Below are 25,596 nucleotides of genomic sequence, written 5' to 3' on the forward strand. Positions count from 1 at the left end.
GGAGACCACCCCACCCCCCCCCCCTTTTTTTAGGCCGCCTCTCCCCGCGCGCGCGCGCTGGGGCGAGCTTGCCCCTTAGGGTCTGCGCGTCGCGGCGGCGGGCGGGCGGGCACGGCGCTCTCGCGCACGCCGGCGCTGCCCGCGGGCCCGCGCTCGCTGGGCGCGTGGTGGTAGCGGCACGCTCCTCCGTGTGCCGGCGTCCCCGCTGGCTTGCCGCCGCCGAAGCGCGCACGCGTGGCCCCCCACCACCACCTCCCCCTCCCCGGCTCAGGCGCTGATCTCCACGGCGTTGGCCTCCTCCTGCTCCCGGATGACGTGGACACCGGCAGTCCGCAGCAGCCGCGGGGCTCCGCGGGAACGTGCCGGCGAACCCGGCGGCGACCTGTGCGTCCGCGTGGAGGCGGGCGAGCGAGCCGGTGAGCGATGGTAACGACGAGTCGAACGCCCCACCGGTCCCGGCGAGCGGCCGGCCGCCGGTAGCGGCGAGCTGGCGTAAGCCGCTTCAACGGCGGCGCGGGGTTCGGGTGGCGAATCCTCCTCCGCCTCCGGCGAGTCCTGCCAAAAAGCCGAGGGTAGAGGAGCGGGAGAAGCGTGGGAGAGCCGGCACGGCGGCGCCAAGCCGGCGCGCTCCCGGCACGCTCCCGGCCGCTCACCTTGTCCTTGAGGATGTACAAGGCCACCGGGTTTTTGCGCTCGTGCTCACCGCTCCGCGGGACGCCCTCGGCTGTGCGGAGGTAAGGCGTTGCTTACCGCGCCGGCGGCGTTGGCGTTGGCCAACCCGCCGCCGCCGCGCCGGGGCCGGCACTCACCCTCGTGCTTCAGGCGCTCCTCGTCCTGCTCAGCGTATTCGGCGTTCGGTTGTGTCTCCGCTTGTCGCTTCTCCCTGGGGAAGGGAGAGAGGTTGGGGCAGCACCGGCCCCGCGGTGGGGGGCGGATGGGCTGTGCTTCGGGACGGGAAAGGGAAAGGGCATGGTCTTGGTGGGAGGGAGAGGTGGGATGGGGCGGGATGTGGGAGGGCGGGATGGGATGGGATGGGATGGGATGGGATGGGATGAGACAAGATGAGACGAGATGAGATGAGATGGAGTGGGGTGGGGTGAGATGCAATGGGATGGGGATGAGATTGGATGGGATAGAATGGGATGGGATGGGATGGGATGGGATGAGATGAGATGAGATGAGATGAGATGAGATGAGATGAGATGAGATGAGATGAGATGAGGTGGGGTGGGATGGGATGGGATGGGATGGGATGAGATGAGGTGGGGTGGGGTGGGATGAGATGAGATGCAATGGGATGGGGATGAGATGGGATGGGATGGGATGGGATGGGATGGGATGGGATGGGATGGGATGAGATGAGATGAGATGAGATGAGATGAGATGAGATGAGATGAGATGAGATGAGATGAGATGAGATGAGATGAGATGAGATGGGAGGAGAGTGGAGAGGAGGGATGAGACAAGATGGGGTTGGACGGGACGGGACAGGACAGGACTGGATGGGATGGGACAAGACAACATTGGGATGTGATGGGGTGGAATGGGATGGGACAAGATGAGATGGGATGGGGATGGGATGGAATGGGATGGGATGGAACAGGAGAGATGGATGAAGGCAGGATGGGATAGGACGGGATGGGACAAGATGAGATGAGATGAGACAAGATGGGACAAGAGTGACAAGATGGGATGGGATGGGATGAGATGGGATGGAATGGGATGGGACAAGATGAGATGAGATGGGATGGAACAGGAAAGATGGATCGAAGCAAGATGGGATGGATGGGCTGGGCTGGGCTCAGCTGGGATGGGATGGGGTGGGATGAGATGGGACAATACAACATGGGATATGATGGGGTGGAATGGGATGGGACAAGATGACATGGGATGGAGATGGGATGGGATGGAACAGGAGAGATGGATGAAGGCAGGATGGGATGGGATGGGATGGGATGGGATGGGACGGGACGAGATAAGATGAGATGAGATGAGATAAGACAAGATGGGACAAGACTGGACAAGATGGGGTGAGATGAAGTGGAATGGGATGGGACAAGATGAGATAAGATGGGATGGAAAAGGAAAGATGGATCAAAGCAGGATGGGCTGGGCTGGGCTGGGATGAGGTGAGAAGAAATGAGACGAGCCGAGACACAATGAGACAACAAGAGACGACATGAGATGAGATGAGATGAGATGAGATGAGATGAGATGAGATGAGATGAGATGAGATGAGATGGGACTAAATGAGATGAGGCAAAATGGGACACAATAAGATGAGATGGGACAGGGTGGGATGGGACTGGACGAGGTGTGATGTGATGTGTCGTGCTGTGCTGTGCTGTGATGTGATGGTACAAAATGGTGTGGTATGGTATGGTATGGTATGGTATGGTATGGTATGGTATGGTATGGTATGGTATGGTATGGGATGGGATGGGATGGGATGGGATGGGATGGGATGGGATGGGATGGGATGGGATGAGGTGAGATGGGATGAGGTGAGATGGGATGAGGTGAGATGGGATGAGGTGAGATGGGATGGGATGGGATGGGATGGGATGGGATGGGACAAGACATGATGGGACAAGACAGGACAGGATAAAAGGAACCCCCTTTGGCTCCCGCGTTACCCCTAGCCGTACTTCTTGGAAGGTTTCCAGCAGGCACAAACTGTCACCAGGGTGACGAGGAGGAAGATGCCACCCGTGGAGAGGATGATGTAGAGGGAGCTCCGGCCTGGGGGAGAGGAACGACAGGGGAAACCCCCCCCCAGATTTTAGCTGGGAGCACCTGGAAGGGATGGCCAACCCCGGGAGCGTGGGAGAGGGGAACGGGTGGCTTACGGTAGACGGTGAGCTTCACGGGGACGCTGCGGCCGTGACTGATGGGGTTCTCCACCAGGCAGCTGTAGACGTCGTCATCGGCCATGAGGACGCGGGTGATGGTGAGGATCTTCTGGTCAGGGGAGAGGAGCAGGCGGGAATCGTTGCTCAGTGGCCGCCCATCCTTCAGCCAGGTGTAGGTGGGCTTGGTGCCGTTCTCATGCGAGCAGTTGAGGGTGAAGAACTCGCTGAGCTCCAGCACCGTCGAGGAGGCCACCAGCACTTGTGGTTTTGAGATGGGGACTGCAGGCAAGAAGGGGAACCAGCGTGACACCACGTCTCATGGGATGGACGGGCCCAGGGAATGGGAAAGGGGACGTCCAAACCCCACTGGGGAGGTAGCGTGGCAGCGTGGGGTGGTTGAACCTCCGAAAACCACCTCCCAGCTAGAGAAAGCCCTCCCAAAAAGTGGTCGGGGAAGACATCTCCTGGAGAATCCGATCTCCACCGGACATCCTTCATGCACTTACTGTCCACGGTGAGGTTGATGGTCTTCTCGCCAGTGAAGGTGTCGTCGGTGATGGACACCTCCACCTCGTAAGCGCCTTCGTCGGCCAACTGCAAGGGGTTGATGAGCAGCGAGCCGTTCTCCAGCACCCGGATGCGGTCCCGGTAATCGGGCCGTAGGTTGCCGATGATCTCGGTGCCGATGGACTGGACGACGGTGACGGGCTTGTCGCGTTTCAGTTGCCACTTGACCACCGGCTTGTCGGCGCTGGCGCTGGCGTAGCGCACCGACAGCAGCGCCGCTTTGCCCGCCGTCCCCCGCACCAGCGGCGCGGGGCTGGTGATGTTCACCCCCGCCAGTAGACCTTGGGGTGGGGGGGGGGGAGAGAGAGAGAGAGAGAGAGAGACACGGTGGGGCGCCGAGGCCGGGTCGACGCGACGAAAATTTAGCGCCCGGAGGTCCGAGGCCACGGTGGACGCCACGCCTCCGCACCCCGGGCGATGCGGCGCAAAAACGCGCTTCCCCGTCCCAAAACGTGCTGCCTTGAGGCGTGCGTCGCCCCGCCGACCGCCTGCCCTGCCGGGGAGGGGGGGGGGGATGGAGGGGGGAGGGGGGATGGATTTTCGCAGCCCCGTTGGATGCTCCGGTCCCATCCCCCTGTCCATCCGTCCGTCCCCCGTTCCTCCCTCTCCGCGGACGCAAAGCTGCACGACGCGGCGCGTTGTTGCGCCAAAAAAAAAAGGGGGAAAGGCAGGGAAAAAGTGGAAAACACTGATTTTTTTTTATTTTTTTTTTTTGAGCGGGGGGTGGTGGGGGGACGGACGACACACACACACGACACAACGCTGTAGCCTCGTCCGTCTGTCCAGGGGGTCCCGTCCGCCACCCCCCCCCACCCCCCCCTTCATCGGGAACAAACCCCGTATTGAAGCGTTGGGGGGAGGGGGGGGAATCAGCTGGGGGGGGGAGGGGGGGGGGGCGAAGCGGGAGCAAGAAAGGCTTTAAAGAAACCCGAAAAGTCATGAGACCTATTGGTATGCAACGGCCGTCCGTCCGTCCATCCGTCCGCCCCGGCAACGCAGAGCTCAGCCCCTCCCCCCCCCCCAAAACATACCGCATTTTGGGGAACCCCCTAAGGAAAACCCGAGGAGGGGATGCGGTTTTTAAGGCGCCGAATGTGTGTCGTGGTGTCGTGTGTGTGTGTGTGTCCCCCCAAAAAATAAAAAGAAAATGCGGCTCTTAACCGTTTCTTCCCCTTTTTTTTTTTTACCCAACGGTTAATTTTTTTCCCCGCTCCGGCTACTAAATTTGGGAGGTAATTAATAAATCGCTAAGAGATTAAATACATTTTAAAAAGTGTCCACATTTTTGCGAAATTAGTTGAACGTTATTAAAGGAAATGAATGTTGAAAATTAAATAAATAAATGAGTGGATTTTAAACAAATAAGTCGAATTAAATAAATAAGTAAGTCCAATAGATTAAATAAATCCTCACTAATAAATCGTCATTCATGAATAAATCATCGATAAATTAAAATATTCCCGTCTCCTACGGCATTCCCGGCTTAGGGATGGAGCTCTCGTGGGGAAAAAAAAGAAACCCCCCAAAAAAACCCCCCAAAATACTCATTTTCCCCACTATTTTGTGGGATAAATCCCTATTTCTATGGGGGAAAAGAAAAAAATTAAAAAAAAAAAAAAAAAGCACGGCAGCGTTTTTTTGGGGGGCAAATCCGCCACGTTTTTGCTTCGCGTCTTTGGCTCATCCGGAGGGAAAACGGGGCCTTCCCCCGGGGGCCGCTTTTGGGTCCAAATTTTGGTAAAACCGGTGCCAAATGGTCGCAGGGGATATTCCCGCGTTGCGGGAGTGGGGGTGGGGCGGTTTGGGGTTGTTGGAACCCCCGAAATTGGGTATTTCGGGAATAAACGATGGACGCAACCGGGGTTGAGGCGGGATGGGGCAACCGGCAGCGAACTTAGAAACGGGGTGAAAAAGAGGAGTTTCGGGGAAAGCTGAAGGATGGGTAAGAAAATAGATTTTTGGGGGGATGCTGGAAAAAAACAAGAAACAAAAAAACCCCCAAAGTGAAGAAAAACAGGGTTTTGGGGAAGCTGAAAAGTTGGAGCGAAACTCGGGGGAGGGCGGCCGCCAGATCCACCCTCCCCCAAAGCGTTTTTCCCGTTTTTTATTCCCCGATTTTCCCCCCTTCTCCTGTGCCGAAGGGATGCTCGGTGCCCCCTTCCTCCTCCTCCTCCTCCTCCTCCTCCTCCTCCTCCTCCTCCTCCCAACCCCCCCCTCCCGTTTTACCGGGTACCACCACCCTCATCCCCTTCCCCCTCCTCCTCCTCCATCCTGATCTCCCCACTCCCCCCCCCAAAAAAAAACCCCAACAAACCAAAAAAAAACCCCCAAAAAACCCAACCTCGGGAAAAAATTTGGGGCAAAACCCCGGGAAAAAAAAAAAAGCGGGAATCCTTTTCCCTACCTGCGTGCAGGGCCAGGAGCCAGGTGACCGGCAGCAGGCAGGGGGGAGCGGGGTGACCCCGCGGGGCCGACGGCGTCCCCCACATTTCGGCCAGGCTGAACCCCCCGAATCGCTCCGCTTCCCCACTCCGGGCACGTCCCTCCTCGGCGCTTTCCCGGGTTGTTTTTTTTTTTTGTTGTTGTTGTTTTTTTCTTCTTTTTTTTTTTTTTTGGCGTTCCGCCCGGCTAATTTATTTATTTATTTATTTATTTATTTATTTATTTATTTATCCCCCCCCTTTTTTTTTTTTTTTTTTGTGTTGTTGTTCTCTCCTTTCTCAATAGGGCACTGTGTCCCGGCGGCTTTCGCCTCCCCCGGCGGGGCCTCCAGCTGACATTTAATTTGGGGAAAAAAAAAAAAAACCATTCCGATTTGCCATTTTTCCCCTCTCCCATTCCCTCCTCCCATCCCCCCCCCCAGTTCCATGTTTTTCCCCCTCCGCGGGAAATCGCGGCCATCGCCCCATCGAACCCAGTTGAGGTTCGCCATCCCATCCGAGGGGCGATCCCATGGGATTTGGGGCTCCCGTTGAGGGTTTTTTTACTTTTTCTTTTTTTTTTTTTTTAATTTATTGTTTTTTTCCCCTCAAAACCCCCCAAAAGGAGTTCCCCCTCCTAATTTTTTTTTTTTTTTTAATTTATTTTTTTCCGCTTTTTTCCCAGGCTTTTCAACGAAGCCGCGGCCGCGTCCAGGCTTCGTTCCAGCTGCGGTGCCAATTAGCGCCGGTTCCCCGGGGAATCGCTGAATAGGGCCGCGGGGATGCGGGGGCAGGATGCCCGGAGTGGCTCCCCCACCCCCCACCCCCCCCCACCCCCCCCTTTCCTGTCTGAGCACTGCCAAACTCATCACCCCGGTGAGACACACACACACACACAACCCGGGGAGGGACCCCGACCCCGGAAAGGGGGTGGAGGGTGGGAGAATCCAGTCCCAACGGGACGGAGCTGCCGGGGGGGAGAATTGTGGGGGGATACTGCGGGGGGTGGGGGTGGGGGGGAGGAAACTGGAGGGGGTTGGGGAGACTTTTGGGGAGGGCAGTATAGGGAGGGGCTATAGGGAGGGATTTGGGGGACACTATAGGGAGATGTTATAGTGGGGTGCTATAGGGAGGGATTTGGGGGATGCTATAGGGAGATGCTATAGGGAGGGATTTGGGGGATGCTATAGGGAGATGCTATAGGGAGATGCTATAGGGAGGGATTTGGGGGATGCTATGGGGGGATTTTATAGTGGGATGCTATAGGGAGGTGCTATAGGGAGGGATTTGGGGGATGCTATAGGGAGATGCTATAGGGAGATGCTATAGGGAGATGCTATAGGGAGGGATTTGGGGGATGCTATGGGGAGATGCTATAGGGAGATGCTATAGGGAGGGATTTGGGGGATGCTATAGGGAGATGTTATAGTGGGGTGCTATAGGGAGGGATTTGGGGGACGCTATAGGGAGGGATTTGGGGGATGCTATGGGGAGATCTTATAGGGAAGGATTTGGGGGATGCTATGGGGAGGGATTTGGGGGATGCTATAGGGAGATGCTATAGGGAGGGATTTGGGGGATGCTGTGGGGCGTTGGCTGTGGGGATGTGCTATAAGAAGACCATTCGGGGCCTCAGGAAGGCTCTGGGCACAGTTTAGGGACATTCTGGGGGTCTCAGGGCGCTCGGGGGGTGTGGGGGTGCCCGGGGGATGCACGGCTCTGTCCGCCCGCGGCGGGACGCGAACCCGCGGCCAGGGAGAGCCGCGGGGAAGGGGCGGGTCCGGGGGCGGGTCCGGGGACGAGCCGGGGGCGGGGACAGGAAGGGGGCGTGTCTATGGGCGGGGCTTGGCGGGCGGAAGTGGCGCCGGGATTCAAAGCGGCGGTTGAGGCGGAAGTGGCGGTTGGTGGGGTCGGGGTGTGGGGTAAGAGACGGGGGGGGCCCAAGGGGGGGACACAGGGAATAGGGAGGGGGTTGGGGGGCCCGGGGGGTGCGGTGCGGCGGTTGGGGAGCACAAGGGGGGAGGGGGGGTGCAGGGGGGAGGGGCTGCTGGGGGGGTGAGGGGAGGGGGTTATGGGGTGAGGAGAGGGGGGGAGGGGGTTGGGGTGCTGCGGGGTGAGGGGAGGGTTTGGGGTGCTGGGGGGGTGAGGGTTTGGGGTGCTGCAGGGGGAGGGGAGGGGGGTGTAGGGGTCTGGGTGCTGGGGGGGTGAGGGGAGGGGTTTTTGTGGTTGGGGGGCACAGGGTTTTGGGATCTGGGGGGGTGGGGGGAGGGGGTTATGGGGTGAGGAGAGGGGGTGAGGGGAGGGGGGTGTAGGGGTTGGGGTGCTGGGGGGGTGAGGGGAGGGGTTTTTGGGGGGGGCACAGGGTTTTGGGTGCTGCGGGGTGAGGGGAGGGGAGGGGTGCTGGGGGGTGAGGGTTTGGGGTGCTGCAGGGGGAGGGGAGGGGGGTGTAGGGGTTTGGGTGCTGGGGGGGTGAGGGAGGGGCGTGCAGGGGTGCTGGGGGGTGCAGGGGTTGGGGTGCTGGGGGGGTGAGGGGAGGGGTTTTTGGGGGGGGAGCACAGGGTTTTGGGTGCTGGGGGGGTGAGGGGAGAGGTTTCTTGGGGGGGGCACAGGGTTTTGGGTGCTGGGGGGGTGAGGGGAAGGAGGTTATGGGGTGAGGAGAGGGGGTGAGGGTTTGGGGTGCTGCGGGGGGGGGTAGGGGGTGGGAGGGCACAGGGGTTGGGGTGCTGGGGGGCGAGGGGAGGGGTTGTAGGGGTGAGGGGGTGCAGGGTTTGGGTGCTGGGGGGATTAGGGGAGGGGGGTTAGAGGGTGAGGGTTGGGGGTGGGGGAGGAGGGTTTAGGGGTTGGAGTGCTGGGGGGGTGAGGGGAGGGGTTTTTGGGGTGAAGGGGTGATGGGGGTGCAGGGGTTGGGGTGCTGGGGGGTGAGGGAAAGGGGTTGGGGGGGTGAAAGGGTGCTGGGGGTGAGGGTTTGGGGTGCCGCAGGGGGAGGGGAGGGGGGTGTAGGGGTTTGGGTGCTGGAGGGGTGAGGGGAGGGGGGTGTAGGGGGTGAGGAGAGGGGGTTGCGGGGGTTGGGGTGCTGGGGGGGTGAGGAGGGGGATTGGGGGGGCACAGGGGTTGGGGTGCTGGGGGTGAGGGGAGGGGGATGTAGGGGTTTGGGTGCTGGGGGGGGAGGGGAGGGGTTTTTGTGGTTGGGGGGCACAGGGTTTTGGGATCTGGGGTGGTGAGGGGAGGGGGGTTATGGGGTGAGGAGAGGGGGTGAGGGGAGGGGGGTGTAGGGGTCGGGGTGCTGGGGGGGGAGGGGAGGGGTTTTTGGGGTGGGGGATGCAGGGGTTTGGGTGCTGGGGGGGGAGGGGAGGGGTTGCAAGGCTGAAGGGGTGCTGGGGAGGGGTGAGGGGAGGGGGGTGCAGGGTTTTGGGTGCTGGGGGGGGGTGAGTGGGCTCGGGGGGGTCGGTCGGGCTGTGGGTGCAAACCGGGGTGCCGGGGCGACACGCTCACCTCCTTTCCCCCTTTCCCAGTTTCCGACCCGCCGGGATGCTGCCGCCCCGCAAGGAGCCACCCCGAGGGGCCGGGGAGCAGCCGGGGGGGGGACGGCGGGAGGAGCCCCCCCGGCGCGGCTGGAGGGTGCTGGCCGAGAGGAACCCCTGCGTGGCACCCGTGGGCGTCTGGGTGGAGAGCGGCCCCGGGGAACCCCAACAGAGCCTGGCCTCGGTGAGCGCTGCCGCCTTCCGGAGCCGAAAATCCACTTTTTTTTTTGTTTTTTTTTTTTTTTTTTCCCTCTTCTCGCTATTCCCGGCCGCTCTCTGGTTTTTCGGCGCCGGGTTTGGAATTCCACGCAGCCGGTAGCTTTGCGTTTTGAGCCGGCTAAGGTGAATGTTTCGGGGTCTGGAGCTGTCCCCCGTTAGAAACACTTAAGAAAAATCTTTTAGTGATGCTTTTCTCGGGGATTTCGGCTTCGAGGGTTGTTATAAGAGGACTAAAAGCGCGTTAAATACGGGATGATGAGTTCAGTCCCCTTTAATTAATGTCTGAACGTTACAGAAGCTCCGCTCCTTCTCCCGTGATTTATTTCCGTATTCTAATTTAAATCCTGAAAGGTTGAGATAATATATGGAAATGAATCGTCTCCGGGTTTCACATAACTTCCATCTCGGCACCGGGAAACTTCGGAGGTGGGGGAAGCCGAACTTTTCCCGACCGTTTTTTTGGGAACGGTCTCTCTGCCTCGCGGATCCGGGTTTTGGATAACGGAACGTTCCTTCCCGCGGGCGCAGCAGCCGGGAGTTGCTGGATGAAGCTGCCGCCTTTTTGTTTTCTTTTTGCGGAAGGTTTAAAGGAGGAGGGGTGGGCGCTCCGGATCCGGCTAGCTAAATTCCATCTCCGAGCCCGTAAGAATTCCATAGACGTTTATCCGAGCTCTTACCGCGCAGATTTCCCGAACGCAACGTCGTTAAGTTTGCTCTGGCCGCCCGGTTGGCGGATGCGGGAAGGGAAGGTGGAATCCGAACCGCTGTAACGCCGCCGCGGTGTCGCAAAAATCGGTGTAAAAAGCTTTTCGCCTCTTGCAGCTTTCGGCGTTGCGGGTGGAGGAGGAACTGAAGGAGCGGCAGCGGGAGAAAGCCGTCAGCCTGAGACGCTTCCAGGGAGAGGTGAAGCAGCGGGTGACGCAGCAGGTCAGGACGCGACGCAAACAGCAGCTGCGGAAGTCCTCCGAAGCGGTAAGCGGCTCTCCGTCCCTGCTGTCGTCTTGCAGCACTTCTTCTTCGCCGGGAGTCCGGCGTGAGAAACTCCGCCGAAACCGGTGTAAATCGGAGTTGGGAGTGACGCGGCTGTCTCCCGGCGGAGTTTTAAACGAAGCAGTTCGTTTCCGCTATCCCTTTTTCCACGGCGGTCAAATAATATGCAAGCAACGCTTTTTATGATCCCTCCGCATTCCTGGTTTCCCCCGCCCCATCTCCGTCCTTCCCCCACCGGGGGCTGGTTTTGGGTTCTCCGGTGAATATATTTAATTCTTTCGGCTTTTAAACAATCCCAAGCCCAACTCCAGCCTGGGCGGGGAATGGCTGGAGAGCGGCCCTGAGGAGAAGGCCCTGGGGGTGATGGTGGGCGAGAAGCTCAACGTGAGGCGGAGATGCGCCATCACAGCCCAGAAGGCCGACCGGGTCCTGGGCCGCATCAGAAGAAGCGTGGCCAGCAGGGGGAGGGGGGGACTGTGCCACTTTGTCCAGCTTTGGGCTCCTCAGCACAAGAAGGCCACGGAGCTGTTGGAGATAGTCCAGAGGAGGCCCCGGAGATGCCGGGAGGGCTGGAGCCCCTCTGCTGGGAGGACAGGCTGGGAGAGGTGGGGGGGTCACCCTGGGGAAGAGAAGGCTCCGGGAAGACCTCAGAGCCCCTTCCAGTGCCTAAAGGGGCTCCAGGAGAGCTGGGGAGGGACTCTGGATCAGGGAGGGGAGCCGTGGGATGAGGGGGAACGGTTTTACGCTGAAAAAGAGGATGTTTAGATGAGATATTGGGAGGAAATTGTTGGCTGTGCGGGCGGTGAGACATTGGAAGAGGTTGCCCCGAGAAGCTGTGGTTGCCCCATCCCTGGAGGTGCTCAAGGCCGGGTTGGACGGGGCTTGGGGCAACCTGGGCTGGGGGGAGGTGGCCCTGCCCATGCCCCCTTCTGTGATTTATTTTTATTTTACGATTCTTTTGAACGCTGGGTTCCGTGTCCCGGCAGGCGGAGAGGGAGAGCTGCGTCGCCCTGCGCTACTCGGACTCGGCGTTGCGTTTGACTCCAAGGAAGGACACCTGCCTCTTCCGCAGCCGCCCCGTGCCCGCCAGCCGCGGTCCCGCTTCTCCCGCCGCCCCGCCGCCGCAGCAAGGGTCGCAAAACGAGCCCTTCCAGCAGCAAGCCGCCAAGGTGAGCTGCGTTTCTCCTCCCGCTGGTCGCTCGTGGTTTGAAACGGAGGACGGGCCGTATTGATCTTTCCACCCTCTTTTACAGCACCTCCCGAATTTATTTATTTTATTTTATTTTTTAAACGCTGAGCGAAGCGCTGGCGTAACGTTTTCACTCCTGTTCGCTGCGTGTTGTTCTGTTCCTCCGTAGCTCTTCTCAGAGCCTCCAAACTGATGGATGGAGGATGGTGGGGTTGAATTTGTCCGTCCCCCCCCTCCGCTTCTCCGGGCGCTGAAATTTTTCCCTCCGCTCCCGGGGACTTGTTGCTGTGTCGCCTGTCGTGGCGGACAGGCGACACTAGGTGGTGCCACCTCATCGCAGCTTGTCTCCTGCAGGAGGTGACATCTTAGCAAACCTGCCTTAAGGACTGGTTTAAGCTTTTTTTTGGGGGTGGTTTGGTTTTTTTTTTTTGGGTTTTTTTTTTTTTTTCAAACAGATGCTGCATTTTGGCATTTTGGAAAGCAAGCGTGCTCGCCTGGGAGCTGGGGTTACTGCGGTTGAAGCGCCGCGTCCCCTTGGGGACCTGCGCTGGGCAGGACAAGGTGGTGGGCGGCGGGTGGGTGGGTGGAGGGGAAACTGGGACATGGGGCATCTCAGCGAAGTGATTGGGGAACGCGCGAGCTGTACCCCAAACCCTTTCCCGTGCCTGGATCGGGACTCCGGTGCATCGGGGCGGTTCTGCGAGATACCTCGGGCTGCAGGTTGCCTTTATGGCTATTCGCGGAGCGAATCGCGCGTCGGGTCGCCGTTCCCTTGAGCTGGAACCGGCTACACGAGGTGATCTCTTCTAAAGTTCGACTTCTTGACGTAGCCCTCGCGGGGCCCTCGTGGTTTTTTTGTTTTTTTTTTTTTTTTTTTTTGTCTCGTCTTAACGGCAGCTTAGCAAAACCCTGAAGCAAGTCCGGCGCAGGCTGGCGTCCCGCAAAACCGTGGCCCAAGGAGCTCCCGAACTCCCCGGTGGCGTCTGGAGGCGAGAGGTGAGCGAGGGCTGCCTGGGGAACTGCCTTGCAAACTGTTGAAGGTCTGGTTCCCATCAGCGAAATCCAAAGCGCCGTTCGGTGAGTTTTTTCCAGCAGAAGTGAAACAACCCGGGCTTTCGCGACCCGCCTGATGATTTAACCCCCCCCCCCAGAATTCGGTGGCCCGAGGGCTCTGTCCCTCCGTTCTCGCTGCCTTTCGGGGGAAGGCAGCAGGATAAAGTGGGTGAGAACCTCTCTGTTTGCAGAGAGAGAAACTAGGAAACAGGAATTCAAAAAAGATTTGTGGGTTTGTTTTTTTTTTTAAAGGCTGCGATTGTGATCTGGGCGACTGGGAGGAATGTGGCGATCAGCCCTCCCCTGAGGTGCCTTTATTTCCACAACAAACCTCCACCGCTCTTTTTTTTTTCTTTTGCATCAACCCCTTGTTTTGCGTGGGTGGCAAAGACCTGGAGGTTTTTCCTCGCCCAGGGCTGACTTTTGCTGGAGAATCTGTTGGCGTGGCACGTGCTTTCCTGGAAGCAGAGCCCCCGTAAGGAGGTCGGTCCCCAGTGCTTCGCCTTTTGTTCTGTTGAATTTCATCCTGCTTTTGTGCCTCGGGTTGTGAAGAGCAGCTTTGTGGTGCAGCTATTATCCCGCTTGCCGTGCCGAGACCTTTCTTGAACCGACAGTACTTTGCCTGTTTGTCCCGGAGAACACCAGCAGCAACCCAAGCTGGTATTTTCCTCCGGAGCCAGGTTCCTGCCCGTCTTGCAATTCTTCATTCCCATCTCTTTTACGGCTTCATCAAAGGTGAAGGAGATCTTGGCTGGCTCTTACCTAGAAAATACCTTTTATATAAGCGCCCTTCCGGCTCTTCCTTCTGTCCGCTGTTGGATTTCTGTTCGAGGCGGTCAGCTTTGCGAACAAGAGTCGCAGAAAGGGCGTAATTACGGGCTTGAAAACCTCGTTATCTATTTCGGAGGCTAAACGTACCTTTCTGTGTAAGTCCTCAGTGCGCTTGGAGTGCTTGGCAAGGGTGGAGTGATTCATCACTTGGTTATTAGCAACACCAAAACCTCGCATGAATAAGACGGCGCCTGCCCCGAGCGAGCCGGAGGGTGACTGAAGGGAACGTGGGAGTCCCGTGGCGAGGCACCCCCGAGCAGCGAGGAACGAGGCTGGGAGGGATCGGGGGGGGACACGGACACGACACGCACGCATCCTCCCACCTTACTGCGCCTACAGTTAATCTACGCTCTCTTCAAACCTTTGCAAGGAGGATTTAACAGCTTCCCCGGGCTGGAATTCCGGGAGGAATAAATTGATTTATGGCATTACTCTGTTTTATTACTCCAAGATAGAGTGTGTGTTTGTGTGTGTGTGTGTGGGGGAAAATAGCTCTAATATTAATCTGAACCTTTCCGGCTGTGCGGAGGTTTGCCGTGTTGGCGGCAGGACGGCAGCTTGTTCCCGTCTCTTCCGACGCTGCGGTGGCTTTAACCGTCCTGGTAACCGCTGCCGTAGCGCGCTGCCTTGCCCCGTGCGTTTGCGCTTGTCGGATTTCCTTCGTGCCGTCCGTTCCAGCTGATTTCTTTTGGTTTGTACCCCGGCTTTGTTTTTTTTTTTTTTTTTTTTTTTAGCCCCTTCTCAAAGACTTGGGCAACTTGGAGCGGCTCGGCGGGGGTCGGCAAATGTAATCAGGATGTTTCTTTCTTCCATCAGCCGGGCTGATAACGAAAAGAGCAAGCAAAACCCACCGAATTCTTCCTCTGGTTTCGGGCGGGGGACTCCTGAGATGGAGTCTTTTCAATCGGTATCGCTCCTCCCGTGTAACAGTTTCATCCAACGGATATTTTTTTTTTTTTTTTACCCGAGCGTTGAATTAGGCCATGTCAAAAGCTAAAGTAAAACGGAGAGCTCTGCTGCCGCGCTTTGCCCGAGGCCTCTTTCTGCTGTCCCGGGAGAAATCCAAACCAGGTCGGCATGGTTTGCTCTTGACCAATTTATGCCCGTTGCCGCTTATCTTGTTTTCTCGCGGCTCACAGGCAGTTTGCGAGGTGATTTCCTCTTGGGGTTGTGTGGTTTTTGGTGGGGTTTTTTTTTGGTTGGTTTTTTTTTTTTTTTCTCCCCCAAAAGTCAGGCAGTGAAACTCTTGAGGCCGACGTCTCCTCTGCAGTATTTCCTTTTCCTTTCTTTTAAAGACAGACGCTCGTCCCGCCGTTTTTCTGTTAATCTGGGCCTCCCTTTTCTGATAATCTGGGCCTCCGCAGCTTGCAGGGAGGCTGTTAGCAACTTGTCCGCCCCTCCTGGCGGTAACCCAGGGCAGGTCCTGCCTGTTTAAAAACCTCAGTTTCTACGAATAATCTGATTTATTATCTTTTTTTTTTTTTTTTCCTCCTACCTCCGTAATGAGCAGCGAGTCCTTTAGTCTCTCTTGCTAAAGCCGGACTTGTTACCTTCATCTCTCTTGTTTTCCTTACGGCTTTGGCCTTTCTGGCGTTTGTTTTGTTGGTTAGGTTTGATTTTTTTTTTTTTTTTTAGGGTGTTTTTTGTTGTTGTCGTCGTCCCCGCGTGCTTGTGTCCATCTCCTGCGTGAGCTCGTCTTTCCGCTCCACCGGGGAGTTCGCATTTGCTCAGTTTAAAGGCACCGTTGTTTTTATTTTTCCCCTTCTTCCCTCTAGACTTGCCCGGCCTGCCATCAAGAATAATCCCTGTTGCCAAAACCGTTGCTCTTCCTCTCTCCCAGAGGTTTCTTTCCGGGTCAATAACACTCCAGGAGTTTCTTCCCTGCTTTCCCAAGCAGATACCTAGATGGTAATCGCGTGGAAATGACCTGTCGGATGTTTCACGTGATCCTGTTCACCAAGTCTTCAGCCGCTCTGCCGTTAGGGTTTGGTAGACTGCTGTAGCGTGACAGCACCCAAATTTTTTTCCCCAGCTCAAAGTTTGGTGGGTTTTGTGGGTTTTTTTTTTTGGTGGTTATTCCCCCTCCCTGCAGTTTAATTTCTTTCTGCCTTGAGGGCTCCAGAGCATCCTTACAAAGGGATAACCGTTCCTCCCTCTTCCCTCCTCCTCACCAAAGCAGCTCTTCTCTGTCGTGACAGGGTTGATAGAATAATTCCTGTGCCTGTCAAATAATTTCGCGTTCGGACTCGCTCCGGGGCTGTCCTCCGGCCTCCCTTTAATCGCATCCCTGGCGTGACCTGCTCTGCCTCCATCAGCGGTCCCGCTCTTCCCTTCCTGGCGCGCCGAAGGGGCAGCGAGACAGGGAGGGGGAGAAAAAAGAAGAAGAATTCTGGCTCTGAGCTGCTTTCTGGCATTTGCTTTTTTGGTTTTTTTTTTTTTTCTAGTTTGTAGGAAACAATCTGCTGCCTCTCAAAATATTGTTCCTTGCCACTGGGGAGCCTGCCCGCTTCCCATCTGAAGGCGTACGCTCGGTACTCCGGTGGCACTCCAGACATCCCCCCCCCCCCCCCCCGAAATGCCTCGTGGTTTGCAAAACGGCGCCTGGAGAGGTCTTTTTCCCTCACCCCGCACGCCTCTGTCCCTCTGTTGCTGCAGTTGGTGAGAACGTGTAGTCACGAGTTCCTCTGCTAAATTCAGATTTTTCTGGCTCTCGTGCCCTGCGGGGGATGCTCGAACACGTTGCGTTGCGTTGCCGCTTGCCAGATCTCAACTGGCTCTCCGGAACAAGTGCCCTCGGGTTAAAGCGACTTCTTTTACCACGTTGAATTTGCCCTCGGCATCAAAGCCAACCGCGTTGGAATTCTGTATTTACACCCGGCTCCACCCTTCTTCTCCAGAAACCAGAGTCTTGCAGGACGGCCGCGGTGCCTGCAGAAGACGAGAGGGAGGAACCGCTTCTAGCGGGACATCACGATCTCCCAGCTGAACTCCAAGACCCGGGGATGGCCCGGCAAGGTGACGACTTCTACATCAAAATCGAATTTGGAAAGGTAAAACCTTGTACGGGGGCGGAGCCAGCTGGGCCTAGAGGTTCCGATTGTCGGTTTTTATTTCGGGAGAGTTTATTTCCGCTGTCGGGAGCTCCCTCCGGCCTCGTTAACTCTTAAACCTACTGTGGTCGAAATGGGCCGGAGAGCGGTGTCGGAGCTAAACGAGGTCGGCTGCTTCTCTTTCACTGCTTTCAGCTTAGAGCTGTGGCTCCAAAAGGGGTTTTTATTTGCGCCGGCCTCGTGATGCCAGTTGGCCGGAGCTGGGCGGAAATCTGAAACGGAGCGTGCGATTGCGTCATACGCTTCACGCCAAAACCGCGGCTGGCGGGACCTGCAGCTGCCTTCTGCTCCGGCCACCCGGCTCGGAGAGTTGAAAGAGCTGCGAGCGGTGCGTCGAATCAGGCAGAAACCTCCTAGAAAAATTAAAAACCAAAAAAAAAAACCCAAACAAAACGAAACCCAAAACTTTTGCATCGGAGGAAGGAGCCGGTGTGGCGATTCCCGCGCCTCGGGGCTGCAAAACGCCTCCCTCGGAGGCTGCTTGCGAGAACTGAGCCCATGTCGTTATCGATCCCTCTTTTCTTTTCAGGCAGGCTTTCGTTAAGCATCCCAGGCGTGGAAGTGTTTTGCCCTGATTACCTTGGAGTAATTAGCAAATACTTCACGGCTCTTGCCCAACCTTACCTGGTGATTAGCCAGAAATACCGGCTGGACAAATACTGAGCGGAGGCGGAGGTTTATGCTGAGGTTTTGGGAGATGTTGGCCATCGAATTCCCCCCCTCCGCCCCCCCCCCCCGACACTTTTGTTATTTGTGTTATGGTTATTATCGGGTTATTTCTTGCACTTCCCAAAGTTCGGAATGGAAATTCGGGGAGGGGAGGGGCGAATCCGTATTTAAACGAAACCGCAATCCCCCCCCCCCCCCCTTTTCCGGGATATCTTTTTGACGCAGTTTTGGTGCTCGGGCTCCTACGTGGAGGACCACAAACGTGTGGTCACGGGAAGGAGAAGCCAACCTATACCCCCAAAAAAGTGCAGTTACCCCGTTGGGAACCGCAGGGATCATTCATAGAGGACTCGGAGTTATTTTGCCGAGGGAAGATGGAAAAAACTTGAGCCGGAAAATGCTGATGCTGCTCTTTTACCTTCTCTTCCAGTTCTGCGATGGGTGGGCGAAGGATTCCGGCTTGGCTGAACCTCCCCAGAGGCTGCGCACCGCTTCCCGAGCTCCCCTCGACCTCTGGGCTGGCGTAGACCAGGAGGAAACCAAGAAGCAGGTTTGTCCGCGGGAGCCGAAGCCTCATTGTTCCGTCTCCTTTCAAAAGGCATCGGGCGGAGGGGGACGACGACACAGCAGCTTAAGCGCCCGCTGCGTTTCTAAATTTCTCGGCGTTGATGGTGTCTTTGGGCAAAACTACTGGATTGTTTGTTGGTTTTTTGGTTTGTTGTTTTTTGGAAGTCCATCATGACCATAAGCGCAACCCTTACGCGTTCCTCCCGCAAAAAATCTGGGCTCGGAATGACGCCGAAGGGTTGGCGGAGAAATGGGCTTCCTTCGTTTTGCCCGGCAAAACAAAGGTGTCGTTTCCTTTGTGGAGAGAGAGCGAGAGAGAGAGAAGCTGGCAAAAACTCTTGGAAAATAAAGAACGAACCCCATTTGATCTCGTTTGGGTACGAGGTGGGGGATATAAAGGTTTCTTGCCGTTTCGGCAGGCGTCGGCGTGGATGCTTTCAAGCACAGACCGCCGGCCTGATGCTCGAGCATCTAATTTAATGACGAGGGAGCGTCCGGCACGGTTTGGCTCCCGCTCACGTAGGCGTCGCGAAGAGATGATGTTTCTCTTGGATGCTTAAAGGAAACCGCTTTTTATTTCCCCGCTTCCTTCTGCCGTGAAGAGGGAACTCTTCCCTCTTCTTTTGCGGGCTCGTTTACGGTGCGAGACTCGAAAGGGGCTTTGAAAGCCTGGCGGGTTTTTGTGTTCCTCCCGTGCGTTTTCTAACAAAGCTGATCCGAAATCCGCTTGCGGTTTCCGGACGGCGGGAGGGCAGCTGGGGCTCCTCAGGCGGCTCCTTCCCCCCCGACGCTTCCCTCTGCCCCTTGCTTTTTATCTCCTTGGCTCCCATCCACCCTGAGATAACTGGTTTTGCCGCACTCTCTCTTCCGCCTGGGGTTTTTCCATTCGGCTTTCAGCCTGTCCGGCTCCTGCTCCTTCATTTCCAGCTGCGCCGGGCGTTCTCCCCTGGCCCGGCTGGACAAAACTCTTGACATTGATGAGGAGGTGGCGGAGGGGGGGGGGGAATAATCCACGCTTTACACTTTCGGCCATCGCGGAGCTCGAAGTAACTGTGTGCCCACTGATTCCCACGCCGGGGGGGGGGGGGGAGGACTTTTGGTGCGAGTTTTAGCCAGGAGGTTTCCCTCCCCTCGCCGCCTCCGTGGGGTTTAAGCCGAAGCCCAGATGTGAAACCTCTGTGTGCGCTCAAGCATCCCGGCGGGAGCTGTTCCCCGCGAGGATTTATCTCGACGAGGAGTTTGCCACCTCTGTGCTTCTCCTGCACGTCGTGGGGGTGTTGTCTGTTTGGTTTTTTTGGGAGAGAAGAGCGAACTGGAGAGTCCCCAGGTGGATCGAAATTCGTAGACTTGTAACGCTCTGGAGTGGGAACTGTCTCTTTTACTTCCCTGGGAAGTGAGATTTTGAGGAATTTCTCAGCTGACGGAGCTTCCATCCGTAGGGAGGTCCAGTGAGGAGTGCCGGTAAAAAGACGTGCCGGGTCTCCTCTCCCAACCGACCGCTGTCTCTCCGGCTTCTCGGTCCTGGGCCGCGTGCGCTGGGAAACCTTTAGGGATCTCTTGGGGAAGGAGCGAGATTTCTATGCCGATAGCCCCGCGCTGATATCGCCCGCTCCCGATTTCCCCCGATGTCCTCAGAGCTGCCTCCTTTTTCCCGCAGCGTCGGAACGAGTACCTGCGATACAGGCGCCTCGTCATGACCGTCGAGCGAGAGCGGGTGAAGGAACAGCGAAGGCGGAGGGAGAGGCAGAGGAGAATCGCCGAGTGAGTACGAGCCCTCCTCTCGGTCTCACCTCCTCCGTCGCGGGCAGGGCTCTTCCGAATCCGCAAAGGTCTCGCGTGCTCCTCCGGAAAAGCCCTTCCGCAGCCCAACCGCAGAGGCCGATTTGTCTCTCCTGGGTTGATTTTTTTTCTTTCTTTTTTGCTGCTTAATCTGGGTGGGATTCATTCTACACCCCCCCCCCCCCCCCCAAAAAGGGAGATCCGTGGGTCGCCTCGGGTTCTTCGGAGGCGCTGAGCGCTTCGCTGTCTACTTTTTTTTTTTTTTTTTTGAGTCGCCGCTCGGATGGGAGTTGGGAAGGGAAATGGGAGGCCGGGAGAGCCGTGGCTCCGGGGAACGGATCCCGAACCCCTGCGCGTTTAGAAGCTCCGGGGTGAGGTCGCAGCGTGGTCGTTACGCTGATCTTTATCTCGGTGGCTTTTAGCATCGCACCCTTCACCTTCACAGCTATAAACCTTATATAAATGTAATAAAAAAATTTCCTAGCGTTTGTTCCGGAGTTGAAAATTCGGTATCTGTGTAAAAGTAGCAGTACTCGTTTCGATGGTTTAGTCATCTTTTCCCTTTAAGGGTTTGCTGAGGAGGAGCTCTGCGAATTCCCACCAAACTAGGAAAGAAACTCCCGATTTTTTTTATTTTATTTTTTTTTTATGATGTTATATTTTTGCGTGCGTGTCTCTGCTTCGCTTTAAAGCGAAACGACGGGAGCGGGACGGACACCCGCGGGGCAGGATTTTTCACCGGCTTTTTCTTCCCGGTGGAAGGAAACGTTCCTCCAGCCGTATTCCCGCCGTTGAAATTGATAATCGGGAGACCTTTTCCCGCTCCGCAAACGCTGGCGAGACACCAGGGACTTGCTAGTTAGCGTGATGGTTTTTTATTAAATATTTTTTTTTATTTTATTATTATATTTTTTTTTTTTCCCCCTCTCCTGGTTGCAGGAGAGCCGCTCGGAGCTGATGCGGAAAAGAGCTGGTTTTGTAATTACATCGTGTAAAGCCTTAAGTTGGCCTTGGCCTTCGTTTCTATAGCGGAAGATTTATGGTGGGGTAATTAAGGCTCTATTACCGCTTCATTTCAAAAACATTTTTGGAGTTTATAACCCGATTAGAAAAGTCGGGCTTCGGCGCTTTCCTTCTCCGTGTAAAGATTTGAGCCGCCCTGAGATGGAGTGACATGCGAAACGTCTCGTTCCATAACGTTTTCCTCCCTCTGGCTTCTACCCAAACTTGATTTATTTGGGATTTGGGGGTTTTTTTGGGGGTTTTTCTTTTTTTTTTTTTTTTTTTGGAGTGCCTTTTCGGCAGCGATCGGCCCGTACCGCATCACCGCCTTTGGGAATAAACTGGCAGACGCTTCGGTTTAAAGGGTTTTGTGCTTCGGAATTGGCGAAGGGGACAGGGGAAGGGACGTTGTCACACGCTGGTGTGACTTGTACAGCCCACATTCCGCGGAAAGGGTCGGAGTCCCGCGTCGGTGCGAGGGAGATTGAGGAAATAAGGGAGATTTGGTTAAAAACGCCTATTTTGGAGTAGGTGTGGGGATCTTTTGGGGCTTGTCTGCTGCGCTCAGCACCCTTTTAGAGCCCTGTTGCGCTCCCCGTCCTGGACGCCGCAAGGACAGCTTGCGGTGGGATCCGGGCTTGTCCCAGAATCCGAAGAAATGGGAAACGGGGCGGCTGAGTTGTTGGCCCTTTCCAATGGGATATCAAAGAGCCGCCGGCCCGGCTTTTTTGTTTCGGAAGAGGAGAAGAGGAGCTCTTTTTGGGGGGAGAACCGCAGGCGGCACTTTGTGACGGGAGAGCGTGTGACTGCGGACGCGGGAGCTGAGCTGGAAGGAGAAGTCCAGGATGGGTGGGAGAAACCGGCAGGAGGGGGAAAGCGTTTTGATTTTTTTTTTTTTAACCCTTTTTATATTTAAAGCTCTTAGAAAGCATCATCCCCATCTGCTTGCCCTGATCTCGTAGCCGGGGGCCGGCGGGGAACGGAGGTCGGGCTGGGGAAGCTCCTTCTCTAAGCGCCTGTGCGCGCCTGCAGGATTAAGAAGGAGAAGGAGAACCGGCGCCGGGCGGAAGAGCGGAGGATGCAGGAGGAGACGGCCGAGCGGCGCGAATCCTCCCCGGGAGAGGGAGCCTGGGAAACCCTGGCCCAGCTTAAACTGGAGGAGAGGAGAGCGAAGGGGGTTAAGGAAAAACCGCAGCGAAATAAGGAGGCCGCGAGGTACGGCCGCACGCCCTCGCCTCGCGTGGAGCCGGGGGTTTTCGGTCGGGGGGGGGGTGAATATTTTCTCCCGTTGCAGATTCGTCGAAGCTCTGAGAGCGCAGACGAAAGAGAAGATCAAACTCTCTAACGTCGCCTTGCCCCAGCTCTGCTCCTGCGGTTCCGATTTTTGGGATTCCCATCCAGATACCTGCGCCAACAACTGCCTCTTCTACAAAAACCACAAAGGTAGGAGGTCCCGCTTCCGGAGCGGAGGCGATTCCATCCGGATCTTGGATTATACAGGGAGAAATCCAACCCGGTTGGACGTTGCCGTGGTCCTGGGCTGCTGCGTAGAGATGCTCCTACGAATATAATCCGGAGAGGGGAAGTTCTGCTGCTTGTTTCCAACACAACCTCTCCCTCTGTCCTTTCAGGGAGCTTCGTGGCCTCTCTAACGCGTTAAATAACGCTGTGGGAAAACAGATGTGTGTTGGGAGAGGGGGGGCGGAAAAGAGCCGTAAGGAAAACGCCGCCCGACGGCCACAGGAAAACCCTCTTTGCCTTAAACGCCGAATATTCGGTTGGGGGGAGAGGCACGAAGGTGGTGGAAGTTGTCTCAGTTGGGTGACGGAGCGCTTTGATCCTGAGCGCAGCTTGGAAAAATCCTTGGCTGAGAAATTGGGAGTCGTGGTTTGGGTTTTTTTTGGGTGGTGGTGTTTTTTTTGTTTTTTTTTTTTGTTTTGTTTTTTTGTTTTTTTTTGGGGGGTGGTGGGTGTGTTAATAGAGAAATTGGGGCTTTCTATAAAAGAAAAACAACCAACCAACCAAAAATCTTTGGCTTTCCCGGGAGCGCGCGAACAAGCGTGCGGAAAACTACAGGCACGCGGGTTTATCTTAAAAACCGGTTCTTCCCTCTCCGCTTTAAGGTAAAAAGGCTGAAAGTGAGTCCGGTTTGGGGCCGTTAAGCGAAACTCTCATCTCTTAACGCCCCTTCTCTGTCCCCTTCCCGCTCAGCCTACGGCCACGCGCTGCAATCCGTCCTCTCCTCCTGCGCTCCCGCCGCGCCGCTGCCGTTCCGGGACTTGGCCGCTCTCTGCGCTCGCTCGGGGAAGTATCTGTGACGAGGACGGCCGCCTGTCCCCTGTCCCCCTGTCCGTGTGTCCCCCCCCCCAACGTATTTACCGCTGTAAGTAGAGAGAGGGGCTGTCCCTCCACTCCATCCGCCCCCGGCAACTTCCCTCTCTTCCCGCTCCGTGCGCGCGGTCGCCCGCACCAGGAGCGACAGGAGGTACGGAGGAGCCGATTTATAAGCCGATGCTTGGATTTTGGCGTTCGGCTGCGGAATAAACTGTTTTTCCAGGGTTGTTTGGCAAATTGGGAGCGGGGTCAATATCTCTCGGGGTTCGAAACCCTCCCAGTTTCTCACCTCTTCCTTCCCGCTCCCTTCTCTCCGCTTCCCTATGGCTCCGGCCAGCCCCTACCTCTCGGGTCACGGTCCAGAGCCAGGTATTTATTGCTCCGTCGCTCTCTTCCTGGTGAGGACCTCTCCTCTAGTGACATCCACCCAGCTCCGTACCCCGAGGAGCCTTTTCCCTAGGAGGAAAAAACAAAATAAAAATAAATAATCTGTATTTAATCTCCACGGGAGTGGGATTCTTTGCTTCGCCGGGGGTTGCCGGAGCAGGATGGGTGTTCCCAAGCCGGCGCGGCGGTGGGGCTGCTGTTTTTCTTCCCACCCCCATTTAAAATCCCCGAATCCATCTCTCCCTTGGAAAAACGACAGCGGTGGCCTAAGGCGCTCCGGGAGACAGATTGCATCATAATCCGGCATTAATATTTACCTCTCCAATATTAACCGCGGCCGGAAGGATGGGCGCCCGAGCGTGCCCCCTGCTTTCTTTTTTTTTCCCCCGTTAACCCTCCCCCAAACCCACGACCCCGGTCCGGAGGTAGCACGGAGGCGCTGAGCCGTGCCCAGGGATGCTCCTCCGTTCCCCTCTTCCCTCTTGGAGAATCATTCACCGATTTCTTCGTGGCGGCCGGTGCTATTTATTAACCATCGTTTGCGTCAGGGGAAGACGCCACCGACCTAATAAAGGGTGGTGAGGCCGATTTGTAAAGGGCAGGATGCGGCCCGAGAGGTTTGTTTTTTTTTTTTTTCAGTGATAAAGTTGCAAATGTGGGTTTTTCTAAAGGATTTCGGGGCAGCTGAGGACAAGCACTTGCTGGTGCCCCAGGGCCCCCCAGTTTTCACCGCTCCTAAGGGGCCGGAGCAGCCCCCCAAGGGCCGGGGGTGGGTTTGGGGCGTAGTTTGAAGGAACGATGGGTTAAATAAAGGCATTGCTGCTCCTCGACCTCAGGATCTGCCACTTCCCCATCCCGGGACCAGTTCCCATCCCAGTGCCAGTCCCCGGGCAAGTGACCCTTGCCCAGGACCAGTGCCAGTCCCCGGGCAAGTGACCCCCAGTCCAGGACCAGTTCCCATCCCAGTGCCAGTCCCCGGGCAAGTGACCCCTGCCCATCCCAGTGCCAGTCCCTGGGCAAGTGACCCCCGGTCCAGGACCAGTTCCCATCCCAGTGCCAGTCCCCGGGCAAGTGACCCCCAGTCCAGGACCAGTTCCCATCCCAGTGCCAGTCCCCGGGCAAGTGACCCCTGCCCATCCCAGTGCCAGTCCCTGGGCAAGTGACCCCCAGTCCAGGACCAGTTCCCATCCCAGTGCCAGTCCCCGGGCAAGTGACCCCCCCGGTCCAGGACCAGTTCCCATCCCAGTGCCAGTCCCCGGGCAAGTGACCCCCAGTCCAGGACCAGTTCCCATCCCAGTGCCAGTCCCCGGGCAAGTGACCCCCGGTCCAGGGCAAGTGCCAGTCCCCGGGCAAGTGACCCCTGCCCAGGACCAGTTCCCATCCCAGTGCCAGTCCCCGGGCAAGTGACCCCCGGTCCAGGACCAGTTCCCATCCCAGTGCCAGTCCCCGGGCAAGTGACCCCCAGTCCAGGACCAGTTCCCATCCCAGTGCCAGTCCCCGGGCAAGTGACCCCCGGTCCAGGACCAGTTCCCATCCCAGTGCCAGTCCCCGGGCAAGTGACCCCCAGTCCAGGACCAGTTCCCATCCCAGTGCCAGTCCCCGGGCAAGTGACCCCCGGTCCAGGGCAAGTTCCCGTCCCAGTGCCAGTCCCCGGGCAAGTGACCCCTGCCCAGGACCAGTGCCAGTCCCCGGGCAAGTGACCCCTGCCCAGGACCAGTCCCCATCCCAGTGCTGCTTCCTGCGACTAAACCCAAAAAGTGGGGCTGGAAGGGGGGTGGGGGGGAGGGGGGCTTAGCCAAAATCAGCCCTTTTGGCGGAGGGAGGGGGTGATGGGAAAGCGAACGGAAAAGTTAAAACCAGCATTTTCCACTGGAAAAAAAAAAATAGCATCTGGGGAAAATCCCGGGGGGGGGGGACACACACGGCACCGGGTGGTCCTTGTCCCCCTCCCCGGGAATTCTCCTCCCCCCCTCCCGCTGCCCGGCTCCGCTTCTCCCTCCTCCGAGCCCCATTTTAAGTGGATTTTTTGTTTTCCCCGGAGCTGGGGGATGGGGGGGGACGACACCGCTCCGCTTTCACCCCTCGGGACCGGCGCAGAGGACGGGC

At 57.1% G+C, this 25,596-nt stretch overlaps 2 protein-coding genes across 2 annotated transcripts; one reads left to right on the forward strand and one right to left on the reverse strand.

Moving 5' to 3' along the window:
- Positions 1-267: 267 nt before the first annotated feature.
- HEPACAM (hepatic and glial cell adhesion molecule) lies at positions 268-6,025 on the reverse strand (the record flags this gene model as incomplete). Its single annotated transcript, XM_082500590.1, has 7 exons — positions 5,824-6,025; positions 3,359-3,700; positions 2,850-3,131; positions 2,649-2,742; positions 810-883; positions 654-724; positions 268-555 (listed from the first exon to the last, which is right to left on the reverse strand). The coding sequence occupies exons 1-7, from the start codon at positions 5,906-5,908 to the stop codon at positions 268-270; spliced, it is 1,236 nt and encodes a 411-aa protein (XP_082356716.1). The 5' UTR covers positions 5,909-6,025.
- A 3,267-nt stretch (positions 6,026-9,292) lies between these two features.
- CCDC15 (coiled-coil domain containing 15) lies at positions 9,293-23,608 on the forward strand. The gene is made up of 10 exons (XM_082500589.1): positions 9,293-9,544; positions 10,402-10,551; positions 11,556-11,738; positions 12,656-12,754; positions 16,540-16,692; positions 17,852-17,971; positions 19,646-19,749; positions 21,802-21,984; positions 22,064-22,212; positions 22,981-23,608. Exons 1-10 carry the CDS (start codon positions 9,368-9,370, stop codon positions 23,085-23,087), a joined length of 1,425 nt encoding a protein of 474 aa, XP_082356715.1. The 5' UTR covers positions 9,293-9,367; the 3' UTR covers positions 23,088-23,608.
- The last annotated feature ends 1,988 nt before the right edge of the window (positions 23,609-25,596 follow it).

The sequence above is a fragment of the Vanellus vanellus genome, assembly GCF_965231255.1.
Source record: "Vanellus vanellus genome assembly, contig: HAP1_SCAFFOLD_819, whole genome shotgun sequence".
In the NCBI taxonomy this organism is placed as follows: Eukaryota; Metazoa; Chordata; class Aves; order Charadriiformes; family Charadriidae; genus Vanellus; species Vanellus vanellus.

What these genes read in the sequence shown, in the direction of transcription:
- CCDC15 (XM_082500589.1), top strand. Translation starts at nt 9,368, where the DNA reads ATGCTGCCGCCCCGCAAGGAGCCACCCCGAGGGGCCGGGGAGCAGCCG. An exon ending in GTGGCGTCTGGAGGCGAGAG is followed by an intron (nt 12,755 to 16,539) that starts GTGAGCGAGGGC and finishes CTTCTTCTCCAG; the next exon opens with AAACCAGAGTCTTGCAGGAC. An exon ending in AGGCAGAGGAGAATCGCCGA is followed by an intron (nt 19,750 to 21,801) that starts GTGAGTACGAGC and finishes GCGCGCCTGCAG; the next exon opens with GATTAAGAAGGAGAAGGAGA.